At 42.8% G+C, this 13,722-nt stretch overlaps 1 protein-coding gene across 2 annotated transcripts in view; it reads right to left on the minus strand.

Moving 5' to 3' along the window:
* Sgcd (sarcoglycan delta) overlaps positions 1 to 13,722 on the minus strand; it is a 389,217-nt gene that overhangs the window by 135,101 nt on the left and 240,394 nt on the right. For both annotated transcript variants that reach the window (XM_021212905.2, XM_029546159.1), the window contains exon 5: positions 7,505 to 7,624. In XM_021212905.2, the coding sequence (XP_021068564.1) occupies positions 7,505 to 7,624 (120 nt within the window). The remainder of the gene's footprint in view (positions 1 to 7,504; positions 7,625 to 13,722) is intronic.

Below are 13,722 nucleotides of genomic sequence, written 5' to 3' on the forward strand. Positions count from 1 at the left end.
AAATCTCTCCCGGAAGATCACTCAGATGCTGCCTCAAGAAAGGCAGGGAGTGCAGCGGGGGAAGCCTCGATTTCTCAGCAAGAAGTGAAGCCAGGGGGACACAGATCTCCACAAAAGCCCAAAGAGTGCCCTCCTGGGACTGTGGAACTGGGAGAGAGAGGACACTTCGGGGCAAATGCAGAATGAGGAGTTTGTGAGGAGCTAAGGGAGCCTTGAGTGGGTGTGGAAAGGGTGTGTGGCATCTGAGTGACTGTACTGTTGACATGGGCACAGTCATGTCAAAGATGAATACCTCAGAGCCATGGGGAATTAGCAAGGCTTTCCTCAGGTCAGACTCAGAATGGCAAAGTCTCCCTCTGCTCCATGTATTAGTGATTATAGTTGGCCAGTGTGTATAAAAACTACCAATTGCATTCTCCCCCTCTACATTTTTATGGACTGACACTCTTGCTTACAGAGACCTAAAAAGGCTAGCCAACCCACCCCACACCCCCAGCGCTGCAGTTGTTGGTGCCACTTCATTTGACCGTGTAAGTTCACATTACTCCAGCTTTTTTATACATGTGTCTTCTTTTCAATCCTTTCTTCATTCCCTCAGCCTTAGAGTGAGGTTTCCACACCCAAGCCAAGCGGGTTGTGACTGGAGATGGGGGATGACAGTGGGGGTGGGGGTGGAGGGTTTAGATTTCAAGCAATTTGAAACAAATGTTGCCACAGTACATAGGACTTTTATAGGTGTAGGATTTCACATCCAAGTGTAAAAAGATTAACTGAGGACTGAATTTCAAGGAAGGCCACAGATGTCTACAGTGAATCCCATAGGCTTACCAGGTAAAAGAAGAGGTCGGCAAGGAAGTGGAGGAACAGAAAATGAGAGGTCAGCCAAAGGACTAAAAGAGCTTTGTGTCCCTAGAGCTGAAATAGAAAAGGATGCTGGGAAGCCATGGACTCATTTTCTTTCCATTTTGTGATGCTGAGATACTGGGAAGACTGAAGAGTCCTGTGATTCAGATCACAGATGGTAGTAAACAAGATTCTCACTTGGTCATTTCTTCTCTGTGGAACCTTGCACAGGTTGTCCAGTTCCCACGTCTCCATCTGTTTACATGTATAGAACAAGGAAGAACATTCGTGCTCCTTTTGAGGGGTGTGAGAGGGCCAAAATCATTTCTTCATGGTAATGATGATAACCCGGGCATTTTGCACAGAGTGGTTGGTCCTCCTGATTTCTACACGCGCTAACTGCATTTATGCCTTTCTGGGTCTCCATGGCTAAAGATGGTCTGATCTGAACTTTATCATCAGAGACTTCCAGGTAGTCACCTTAGGCTGATGTTTTGAAATCTTTAGGGTACATCAGCATTTGTGGGAGAGTCTCTTAAAATTACCCGTTGGACACCATCCTTGAATTTCTAATTCCACAGTGTAGAACATGACTTCAGTTTACACCTTTAACAAAGGAACATTAACTGATGTTCCTTCTGTAATGACCACACTGTGTATACTATTGTCAATACTATTGTCATGAGTAACAGGAGAAACCTTACCTCAGGAGGAATTCAGTCAAGCAAACCCTCCAAGACTAGAATCCAGCTTGGAAACACAGTTTTTTACTGAGATCTGTTGTATTTGTGCTTCTTAATTTTTATTGTCAATTTGACACAGCCTAGAGTCAACCAGTACCAGGGTACCTCAAATGAGGAATTGTCTAGATCAGAATGGCCTGTGGAAGTAAGTGCTTTGAAGTAACTGGAAACTATGACATTGGACCATGTCTTAGTCTTTAACTAAACAACTACAGAACAGTTGACACCCTTACAAAGCTCTGTATGGTGATTAAGGCAATGAGGCTAGATCTTTGACATTATTATTAATCTTTTTTTTTTTGCAAAGTCAGGTTTTAATATGGTGACATGGTACAAATGAACTATTGAGGAGACCCAAATGCATGGGAATAATATTATCACAGTATAAAACACCACCAATCCCTCTCCTGGCAGACTACTTCAGAGCTGGTGAGGCACAGGTGGTTGTGGACTAAATAAGAAATATAACGGAGAGGAAGCCAGAAGCGGTATCCCTCTACGGTTTCTGCTTCAGTTCGTATTATGACTTCCCTCTGTGACGGATTCTGAACTGGAAGTGCAAGCCAAACCCTTCCACTTTCCTCCCCAACTGACTTGTGGTAAGAATGATTTATACCAGTCTTAGAAAGCAAACTAGAACCCCCGCACACAGGGAAAATGGGCAGTGGAGCACTGTCCAAATGACAAAGCTATGTCATCAGTTATAGAGACTACTAGGCCCAGCTTACTGGACACTTGAATACTCCCTTAAGTTCATAGCCAATTTCCTTTATGTCCACGTGACAAGAGTATGTCATTTAGGTCCTTCTATATCTCCTGAAGCCGGAGTAGGCTACTAGAAGCTTACAAAATAACTCCCCGTACCCTCAGTGCTCGCTTGTATGCTACATGTTCCACAGTCTGTGTGTTCTGTGCTCCCAACAGTGCTGAAAGCAAGGGATCATAATGCAGGAGGAAGACAGTATCTTGGAAGAAGAAGCCACACCACAGTGAAAGCCACAGCTATATAAGCATAGAAGCAGGTGGTAAAGTGCTTGCACAGAGTGTGTGATATCCCAGGGTCTAGCCTCAGCACCGTAGAAAAGAAAGAGGAAAAGGCAAAAATTGGCTTTTTCCTTAATTTTCTTATCATATTCATCTCTCTCTCTTCTCTATGTACACTTCCATGACCTCTCACCCTACACATACAATGTAGCCCAGGATGACCTGTAACTTACTATGAACATGTAGCCCAGGCTGGCCTCGAATTTGCAATCACCCTGCTTTAGCTTCCTCAAGTAAAAGCCAGGATTGTGAGTAGGCATCACCACATCTGGCTCTTTCCATCTTTTGCTTTAGACAGGTCAAAACCAAAGCTTAGTGAGAAAGGTCACCTTGAACAGGGACACTCAGACCCTATGAGGATGAGCGAAGATTCCAACCCAGACATCATAGCTGCTCCCTTGAAGTACCCATCTAGATCCAAACCTCCCAAGAGCTTGTGCTGTCTGACAAACTCCTCATTAAGCTGAAAATGAAATTGCCTAAACATTTCAGTCCGTACCATATGGCAAGGTCCCAGCTGACAGGAAGCTCATCGCTCTAGTATGCTGGCTGGGTTCCTATCGCTGAAGAGATTGATGTGAAATTTGTGGGGTGGTCATTTCCCAATGCTCAGCACTGTTAGCAGTAGTTGGATTTGCTTTGATGCGTCCTTTCTAATTTTTCCAGAAACTTGAAAACCCTCCTAAAGATGGAGAGTAGCAGATCTTACCAACTGTTCTTCAGCTGAAATATCACTACAAACAAAAACAAGTGTCTGTTTGAAGTAACTGGAAACTATCCAGTGTCCCAGTTTCTAGGCACGCCAACTACAAGACAGTGCATTCAAGGATAGCAACATTATAAAGTTCTGGATGATAAGATTAAGCCAATGTGTCTGGGTATTTGACATTATTGTGAACCATTTTATTTTCTTTGCAAAGCCAGGTTTGAATATGGTGACATAAATCAAAAAGTATGAAAGAACTGAGAAGAGTGAAATCCATGGCTACAAGGTTATCATAGCATTAAATGCCTCCAGTCCCTCTCCTGGCCAACTACTTCAGAGTAATACATCCTGAATAAGAGCAGAGCCTGAAGGTTTATGTCCCCCCCCCAACCCTGTTCCAACCTACAATTAGTGTGAATGTCACTTCTATAAGGAGAAGCGTAATTTGTAAGAGACAAAGTCTTTGAATATTCACTTGTGGTGGAGACCACTGAGAGCAGTGTCCACGGTTAAGAAGTTGAGCATGCCTCTGATTGCGACTTTGCACTTTCTCTGGCAAGTTCCTATACCTTTTCCATTCTCAGTTTTCCTTGTCTTAAAAAGGAATAATGAAAGGAGTTAGTAATGAACTGTGGTTTAAGGTGATGCACACTGAGGATTAAATAGCAGGCAGTGGAAACTGGCTCTCTAAGTCCTACTATGCTCCCCTCACACATGGCTCAGCTTAATTCTGCTACCTGCAAGATGGGTGAGAAGATGCTGTCTACCTCACAAAGAGAAAGATCAAGGTAAGAGAAGGAGGAAGCCAGGTGTGGTCAGGCCTGACCACAATCCTAGCTTGTACTGTGGGAGGCCAAAGCAGGGTGATTTAATTTCAAAGTATGTACATACCAATATGCATTGTGTGGTGCTGACCAGAGCCAAGTAGCTCACAGGCTTTTTACAAAATGATTATCTATCCAGGAGGTTTCAACAAAGAGTTCAATGTGCTCAGGTCTTCAAACTTCCCAAGACCCAAATGTAACTTCGGACCATGTTTGTTATCAAGATCTGGCTTAAACCTGCTGCTTACCTTCTTAGTGTCAACTTGACATAGCCTACTGTGTCACCGAGGACACAGGTGTGCAAATAATCAGACTATTCAGATAAGACTCCAGAGTGTGATCTGTTTTCAACCCTCACTCACATTCCAAAGCAATCTTGGTCTCTCAGCTATTACATGTATTGGGACTATGTAATTTTAAACTTTGTTTTGATTTTCAGGCAGTGAAAAAGGACTGTTTGAAAACCTATTCTGTGGGTAGTTCCCATTCTACAGATGTGAAGAGAAAGCCCCCAAAAGAAAAGGCAACTGGCTCACTTTATAGGTATGTGCCCGATCAGGAGCTAATCTTGCCTTTTGCTTCAGCACCTGTGTGCCCTGTGTTCTCAGTCCCACTTAACCCCTTAAGGATGGTCACTTATATCTTCTGACAAGACATAGAGACAGGGGCCCAAGTAGACTATAAAGACTAACTAAGGTTGAGTAGTAATGTAGTAGTAGTAGTGTGTGTGTCTCTCTGTGTGTGTTTTATCTTATGATATTCATACAAAGCCTATTATATTTGAGAGGCTAGTGGGATACCTCCAGGAAGAAAAAAGTGTAAAGCCATGGATAGAGATCTAAAAGTTCTTTAGCAAGGAATTTATAAGTGAGTGTGTATAAATGGAGGGAGGGAGGGAGGGAGGGAGGGATGGAAAGAGGAGAGGAGAGGAGAGGAGAGGAGAGGAGAGGGAGGAGAGAAGAGGGAAGGGGAGGAGAGAAGAGGAGAGGGGAGGAGATAAATATACCAGCATGCTTAGGAGTCTTACTGAGGGCAAAATGAAAGGCATAAGCACAGAAGAGATGGAGCTGGAAGAAGATGTAAAGGGCAAATAAAAAAATAGTACAGAGAACAATTGCTAATTTATAATAAAAAGAGCTTGTAATCGGAACTCAGGACTGACTAGTACTGGCTGAGCACCTAGCATTTTAGCCAGCTTACCACTCTATATACACTCCTTTGCTCAACCTTTCCATCATGCTGGGAAGAAGGCACTTCAGTGACAGCTGTTTTACAAATGAACAAGCACCAAGAGGTCAGATACCTTAACTAGTGTAGGAAAGATATGGGTTACAAATAATAGTGAGGTTATCTTAGAGCTCAAGCTTTGAACTTCTGTGCTTCAGTGAATCTTAAGGAAAAAAAGCGGGAAAACAGTGCCAACAGTAGCTGGGACACGACGCCATTGATAGAATGCCATTTTGCAGAGGATACTGAGGGAAGTGCCTGGAGCATGGTTTTTGTTAACTCAGCAATTTCTGGTTGTGGGTATTCTTATCCTTGTGAGAAGAGAAAGAAACATGGTTTAATGATGTCAGTAACCTTCCCCAAACCAGATACCTCAGTGTGGAACATCAGCAATTAAAAGCTAGGTCTGCTCCAGTAGTACAATTCAAACCACCACACTGGCCCCTTTTACTGGGCAACCTTGGAAGACACTGGTAGTGCACTCAGATTCATTAATTCAGCAGGTGGAGCACAGAAACTTGTTCAGCTTTACATTGGAAACACAGGGATGGAGATGGCTTAGCCATTAATTGCAATTGCTGCTCTTACAGAGGGCCTCCGCTTAGTTCCCAACACCCGCCTGGCAACTTAAAAAATGTATAACTCCAGTTCTGGGGGATCAGAGGAATTCTTCTGACCTCCAAGGACACTAGGCACACACATGGTGCACACACACACATACACACACACACACACACACACACACACACACACACATATATATATATATATATATATATATATATATATATATATGAAACACACACACGCGCACACACACACACACACTAAATCTTTACAAAAAGTTAAAAGAAAATTCTTTCTTTTCATTGTCTTTCCTCCCCCACTACTTCCCTGACTTTCTTTATTTCACTCTGTGATTCAGAGCCTTATTGTAGCCCAGAAGGGTCTATAGCTCACTCTGTAGCTTCAAGTTTACAGTAGCACTCCTGCCTTGTGAGTCCTAGGATCAATGATGTGAGCTACCACTCCTGGATTGTAAGCATACTGAAGACTGACTACTCAAACTTACATACCAGAGCTTCCAATTCAGTTAACTATGGTTAGATCTTTAAGCCTAAATGTAAAAATAACTAAAACCAAACCAAACCAAAACCAAAACAAAGAAAAAACTTCTTGGATTGTTTTTTATTTGCAAACAGGTTGAGATTCACCTCATCATGCCTCAAGCAATCTGCTGGTTTGTGAGAAAAGTATGTTGTACATGAATACTTCCTTACATGTGCACACATTGAAACCCAGAGATAGTGGTTGAAATGCAAACCCAAATGACTTCATAGTGTCAAACTGCCTTGCTTTAAAAGAACCTAGGAAAGTGTGGTTTCATTTATGCTATGACACACAGCTTGCTTAGGTTTAAGCTCCTATAGCAATATCCCAGAGATTATATGGCTTAAAACTACACCAACCCCCTCCACCTACAGCTTTGGAGGCTAGAAATTTAAAATCCGGAGTCATTCTGGTTGCTGTCTGAGGAGGGCTCTCTTCTAGATACAGACTGCCAAGTTCTCCTCATAGTCTATATGTGAGGGAAGAGAGAGAACAAGAGACATAGACAAGAGGGGAGATAGAGGGGGAGGGAAAGAAGAGACACAGATGAAGAAAGGAGGGGAGGAGGGAAAGAAAGGTGAAGGGACATGATGTAGAAGGGGAGGAGGGGGGAAAGTGGGGGGAAGAAGGGGAAGAGATAAGAGGAGGAGAGAAGAGAGAGTGGAAAGATGATGAAAAGAGAGGAGAGGAGAAGAGAGAAGAGGGGAGGAGAGGGGAGAGGAGGGGAGGGGAGAGAAAGGGGGAGGAGTGAGCATGAAATACCAAATTACCAATCCTCTTTGTTTCCTTATAAGGGACCTCACATCACTGATAAAATCTCCAACCACCATGAGGGATGAATATCCTGATAAAGTTTTAAGTCTACAAGCATTGTCATACTAGAGGATTAGAATTTTCATGTTTCCACTGGGGGAGGTCACAGGCATGCAAAGGATGGCACCATGTTATTTTCCCTTGAAAATGTAGATGGTGTCACCCAGCCAATTGCATGTTTAAAAACCCCTCACCTAAGACTCTCAATCTCTCAGCTCCCACGACCACTTCACTGTCATCCGCAGAAAAGAGCAATTTTCCAGAAACAGTTTTTACTTCAAACCTTTTGCCATATGCTTCCACAGCCTTCGGACCTAAAAGAGAGAAAGAAAGAGAGGAGGAACACATTAGCCTTGTCCCATGTCACTACAAGCGCTTTCCATAGGGATTGTGTCTGATTTTAATGCTAAGTGGATTGGTTTTCTGAAGTTGGCCATGGAAATTAGTGTCTTGACTGCACCTCATCTTGACAATTGCTTTTAATCACGAGGTCCTGGGATGTGGTTTCAGAGGTCACCTTATTCTTCTTACAGAGTAATGCTTGAATGAAATTTCTCTCTGCTAGTCTCAAATTAGTGTCAAACATTTGGGGACTTTTGATCAAAAGTGTCATGATTCAGAGTATCATCATCTCTTGTGGGAACTAACCATCTTCAGTCAATTGTAAATATCATAAAGGGCTCCTGGGAGTTCAGCTGAAATATATCTGTTTATGCCCCTGACCTAATGGCTGACACGAAGACAAATTGATCTTCTTAGTAGACAGATAATTTCCAAACAGAAAAGGCTATAATATATTATAATTAGTCCCCCTACAAGTTAAGTCTCATAATAGGAATTAATTTAATATAAAATATCCTTTGAGTTTATTGTGTGATATCAAATGCTGTTCTTGAACACAGGCTGTCTATACCAGTGTATAAGTACATGCCCTGGACTCATTGTGCCTGCATCCTGATGGAGCCAGACTCACACAGATTCAATTTCTTTATTCATGTATTTTATGTAAATGAGTGCTCTGATTTCATGCACACCAGGATTGGGTATCAGATCCCATGACAGATGTTAGTGAGCCACATATAGTTGCTGGGAATGGAATTTAAGACCTCTGGAAGAGCAATCAGTGCTCTTAACTATTGAGCTACCTTTCCAGCCTGATTCAATTTATTAACGCATCAGAAAACTCCAGAGCTTTAGCAAGAAAGCAAGACTGGTTAATATATCTGAAGTCCTGACAGGAGTCCTCTTTGTCTGTCTGAGCTGGGGCTTCTGTAGCACTTTTGTTTCAGGTAACTTCCAAACACTGGTTTCAATGAAGGCATCCTAGTAGCCAGGGGTAAGGTCACCCTTATTTGAATCCAGGTCTGATCAAATAGAGCCTATCTTTTGGTCTAGAAAGATTTGCAGGTAAAGTCAGCAATATATTCCCAAGGAACCCAATTAGATTCCAACATTGATTTTTGTTTGTTTCCTTTTAGGAAAATTTCAAGAGACCACTGTTTAAAATAAATAGCTATGAGAGGACCAATGGGAACATACCTTCAGAGGGGAGAGGTTAGCCATTGCAGGGGTCAAGAAAGCATGTCACAGACAAACGCTGGCACAGGAACAGAGCCTGCAGTAAGGACTTGCTGTGGAATCTAAGGTCAATTCTGTCTATTGTGTGTATGTGTGTGTGTGGGGGGTGTGGAGGTCAGGCATTAAGCAAGCAAGATTTAGATCAAGTATTTTCAGGGTGTGGGAGTAATTTTGTGATTGGCTATCTCAATAACTCTTATCTAGAAGCAGGAAAGAGCTGTGTAAACCGCCAATAATAGTCTTGAGGCAGCAGGCAATGATTTCACCTGGAATGGTGTGTGTGTTTGTGGGGGTGTCTTGTGATCTGGAGAAAGCTGATGCTTTTGTCTATGTTTAGAGATGGTTAGAGATGTGTGTGTGTGTGTGTGTGTGTATACATGCATGTGCACTTATATACTCATGCACAAATGTTTGCATATATATTTATATATCTCCCTGTCTGTATGTACATGTTTTGATGGTTCCATCCATTATGGTGCCTTAAGGACCCAATCTAGGCATCTGTTATGAAATTACTTAAATTTAGGTAGAGGCCTGGATTATAGAACCAGACCAACTCCTTCTATATCTGGGATGACTCCCCTCCCCCCCCCAAGTATAGGACTTAGAGACAAAAGCTCATTCTCTCTTTTTTTTGCAATGTGCTTATAAGCAAGTTATTTATCTTTCTGTTTCTGTGTATGCAAAACTATTACCATCTCTGTGGACCTCAAAGAAAGGCTGCAAAGATCAAATGATGTCAAGTGTATGAAAACAAGACAAAAAATAAAAACCAAACAAAAAAAATCTTCTGAGCCACAAAACTGCTGTGATCTGTGGTGATGGCTCTGGTGTATAGTGTGGTCACCTTTGCCCTTGCTTTCATGATTCTTCTACTGAGATGGTTACAATGTATTGAACATTATTAATAATGTGCATCTCTTCATATAGTTTGGTCATTCACTTACTCACAACCATTTAGCAGACCTCCTTCTCCCCTGTCAGAACATTCATATTTACCTTCTAACATGAAAAATGTGTGTAGGAAAGGTTCTTTTATGAGCCAGAGACTGACGCAGCAGGGATAGTACAGAATCCAGAAGCATTGTGAGCCCTGGAGATGCTCTTGTCTGGTTGCACAGAAAGAAAACAAGCATTGTGAGCCTAGGGACCCCTCAAGGTCACTGTGGGAGCGAGGGAATCTGAGAGTGGAATCCCACTCTCACAATGCTCCATGGAACACAAAGTATATCTGCCTGTTTAAGAAGGTGAAGAGGGCTGGAGTCAGCACATTCAGAACATCAAGGAGATACTACCACTTCTGAGGGATAGGAAATGTAGGAGTCAGTGACAAAGGACTCAAGGAAATCTTGAAGAAGAGCAATGTGTAAAAGATTTAGTGTAGGTATTCCCATGAAAGTTAGGATGTAGCTATCTAATTGATGACATTAAAATTTCAAGTGAAATCTACATCGTTCATCACTTCTAGAAGGATAACTCTGTTTGGTGGGAAGAAGACTAGCGATGAAGAGACAATATGCTAATAATAAATGAATGAACAACCTCAGGATAGACCTGGGGCCAGGGCAATTTGCCCATCACATGGAAGGATGACAGTGGGAGACAAATGCTTAATCTCTGCGCCCATGAACCTGGCAAGACTGTCAGACTTGGCTCCAGGTTTTCTGGGTATAGTCTGAGCTCACTCTGGAGTCTTGAACCGTGTGGGAGGCTTATCGGGGGGTCATACTGAAAGAGACCACAGCAATCAGAGCATACAAAACACAATTAAGTCATCTTCCTTTTCAGAGAACCACAAAATACGAAATAGAAATCAAGATCCAGAACCAGTTGCCAACAAAAAAACACAGCAAAACAAAGATTTAGCCAAAACCCTCCTAGTGAATACTGGCTAGTTGATGCTGACAGCTTTTCCTTTGTTGGCTTTACTTAGGGATGCCAAAATTCCCAGGGCCTGGCTGGAATCTTTAAACATGTCTCTAGAGTGAAATGCTGGTGAACTTGGAGTCTATCCTGGAAGCCCCTCAGTAAATCCACAGCTCTTTTGGGGCTAGAAAAATATGACTTCTGAGGGGAAGCTCATCTTCGGTTAGTACTTTCTATGGGTGGCAGACTATATGTAAAGTGACTTCAGTCTCTTCTTCCCAATTGAGAAGAGAAGGCAAAACCACAAGTAGCAGGTATTGTGGCCACCAGGAAGTTGGAGACAGGAAAGGCCTGGTGCTTATTACCCCAGTTTTTCCTTTGGTACTAGGACTCTTTTTCTCCCCTTAAGGCTCTTCTCCTTATAGGGTTCAGGGCTCCCAAGACAGATTGTACTTAGATACTCAGTCAGCAACACTGTGAGTGGAAATGAATCAGTGGCCTGGCTTTAGTTCTACCTCTGAAAGTAATGCCTCATGCAAAAAAAGATGACCTGAACTTGGAACATCAGGCTTTCCTGGTGGACTTTTGAGATATTTCCAAAGCAAACAAACATGGGAACTTTGGAATCCTTGGTATTGCATTGCTTGGGAGACATGAGATATTTCCTTTGTAGAATTGCACATCCCATGTAATAGGAATTAGAAAGCATTATGTCCTCAGCATTAGTTTTTCTTACACCTCATTTTAAGAGTCAGGATTGCTGTCTTCCAGCTCCTAAGAGGCACTAATTTATCAAGGGGAGATCAAAAGACAAAGACTACTGGAAGGCAAGAGAAGAAAGAGAGGAGGAGAGAGGAGATGGGAAGAGGAGGAGACCAGAGGATCCAGGGGGTGGGGTAAGAGAGAGGGGGAAGGTAATGGAGAGGCAGAGTGGTAAGAAATGAGTCAGGGAGAGGGAGATAGGAAGGAAGAAGAATGTGGTGAATAGATGGAGCAAGGAAAGAAGAGAGGAGGAATGAAAGAAAGAGGAGGGGAAGATGGATATGGAGAGGGGAAGGGAGGCTTGAAGGAAAAGGGAGATGAAGAGAGAAAAGAGAGGAAAGGGAGGAAGGTCCTCTTTAGTGGAGTAATGGCCATTCTCAGCTTTATCAAAACTGTCTTTCAAGTAAACCAAATCTCCCACAAATGACGGCTCATCAACAGGCTAGATACGTTCCTTTTGAGCCTTGGGATCTAGGAGTTGGATGTTGAATTTATCTCCCTCCTGGAGGCAGTTCTCACACATGCTGCTTAAATCACTGCTTACTGGAGCTGTTTATTTAATTATTTAGCACTGGTGATTGGAGGCCAGATGTTATATAAACAAAGCCTACCGTCCAGAGGCTTGCTGTAACTGTGTGTTTGTGGATCGCAGGCTCTGTTGGGCAGCGTTTCCACAGACCCAGGAGCTTCTCAGCTCTGTATGACCAGTCCACTTCAGGGCTATGTTACTCCTGACACCCAAAGGTAGCTTTGTTCAGGGAAGGGAACAGGGTTCTGTGTGCAAAGGCACCTGCTTCCCTGTGACTCGGTTATTAGAAGGGCTCTGGAAACTCTAGTAGCAGTAATGTCTGGAGTGTATTTAGGTTGCTGTCCTCTCAAAATGTCTATCTCTGTGTTTTTCTTTCAGCTCTGAAATCAAATGACATTGTCTTCTGGAGGTCTAGCAATGTCATTCAGACCCACAACTTCTTCCTCTGTGGGGTATACAATGCCTCTCTGTCTATCACCTCTGGTAAACATACAGAGGGTGTATTGATCACACAGCTCAACACATGACCATGTCTAGGAGTCCCATGCTTACTAGTGGAGCCATTTTTAAAGAACAACCAATCCTTGCTTAAACTGTTAGAATGAAAAGCTTAGAACCTAGTGGGTATGAGCCACAGCTGTTAGGAACAGATCTTCTGTACTAAAACGAACCACACGTGCACAGCCTGTGGACACATCTGCAGCTTGCAGATGAGTTATGATCAAAGACAGCAAGTGTAGCAAGTAGGATGAAGCTATTGTTAAAATCCCTTTTACAGGAGCTAGGGAGATGGTTTAGATAATAAAGTTCCTGCTGTGCAAAGCATTGAGGACCCGAGTTTGGATATACAAGTCCCATGTAAAAAAGCTGGACACGTTAGCTGTGTCTGCAACCATACTGATGGAAGGGTGCGGGGAAGAGGGGTAGAGAGGTAGGTAGAGATAATCCAAATTTTCTTGTTAATTGGCCAGCCAGTCTAACCAAAAGGTATCCTTTGGCCTCAGTGAATGATGCTGCTCAAAAAATAAGGTGGAGAGTGATGGAGAATGACAACTGATATCAGCATCTGCCCTTCATACACATATATGGGCACATATAAATACATACATGGACATACACATATAATCATTTACTTAAATATACCACACACAGAGAGAGAGGGAGGGAGAGGGAGAGGGAGAGGGAGAGGGAGAGGGAGAGAGAGAGAGAGAGAGAGAGAAAACATCCTCTGCCCTCCTTAGTTGAATACAGCTGGCCTTTCCTCTCCTGTTGAAATAGGACAGCATGACCATTTGCCCAAATTAAAAATGGCAAGTTCCATCCTAAGGCTTATATAACCCCCAAAGCCATGGGCTTTTGGCTCAGATTACAGTACCAGGCATTAAATTCCTTCTTGGTAGATCATCACTGAATCATGCAGGGTCATGTGATCAGTCATGTGATCAAAGTACCTTCTAAATATTTATCTTATGCCCACAGACCCAGACTGATCTTGTACCTAGCCAGAGAACTTTTTTTTTGTCATGGAAACCCAGTAATGGAGAGATTCATCACTGGTCAAAAAAGTACTAAGGAAAGAGACTGAGTGCTCAGTCCTAAATGATATATATACACACACACACACACACACGCGCGCACACACACACACACACACACACACACACACACACACACACA

The sequence above is a fragment of the Mus pahari genome, chromosome 14 (genome assembly GCF_900095145.1).
Source record: "Mus pahari chromosome 14, PAHARI_EIJ_v1.1, whole genome shotgun sequence".
In the NCBI taxonomy this organism is placed as follows: Eukaryota; Metazoa; Chordata; class Mammalia; order Rodentia; family Muridae; genus Mus; species Mus pahari.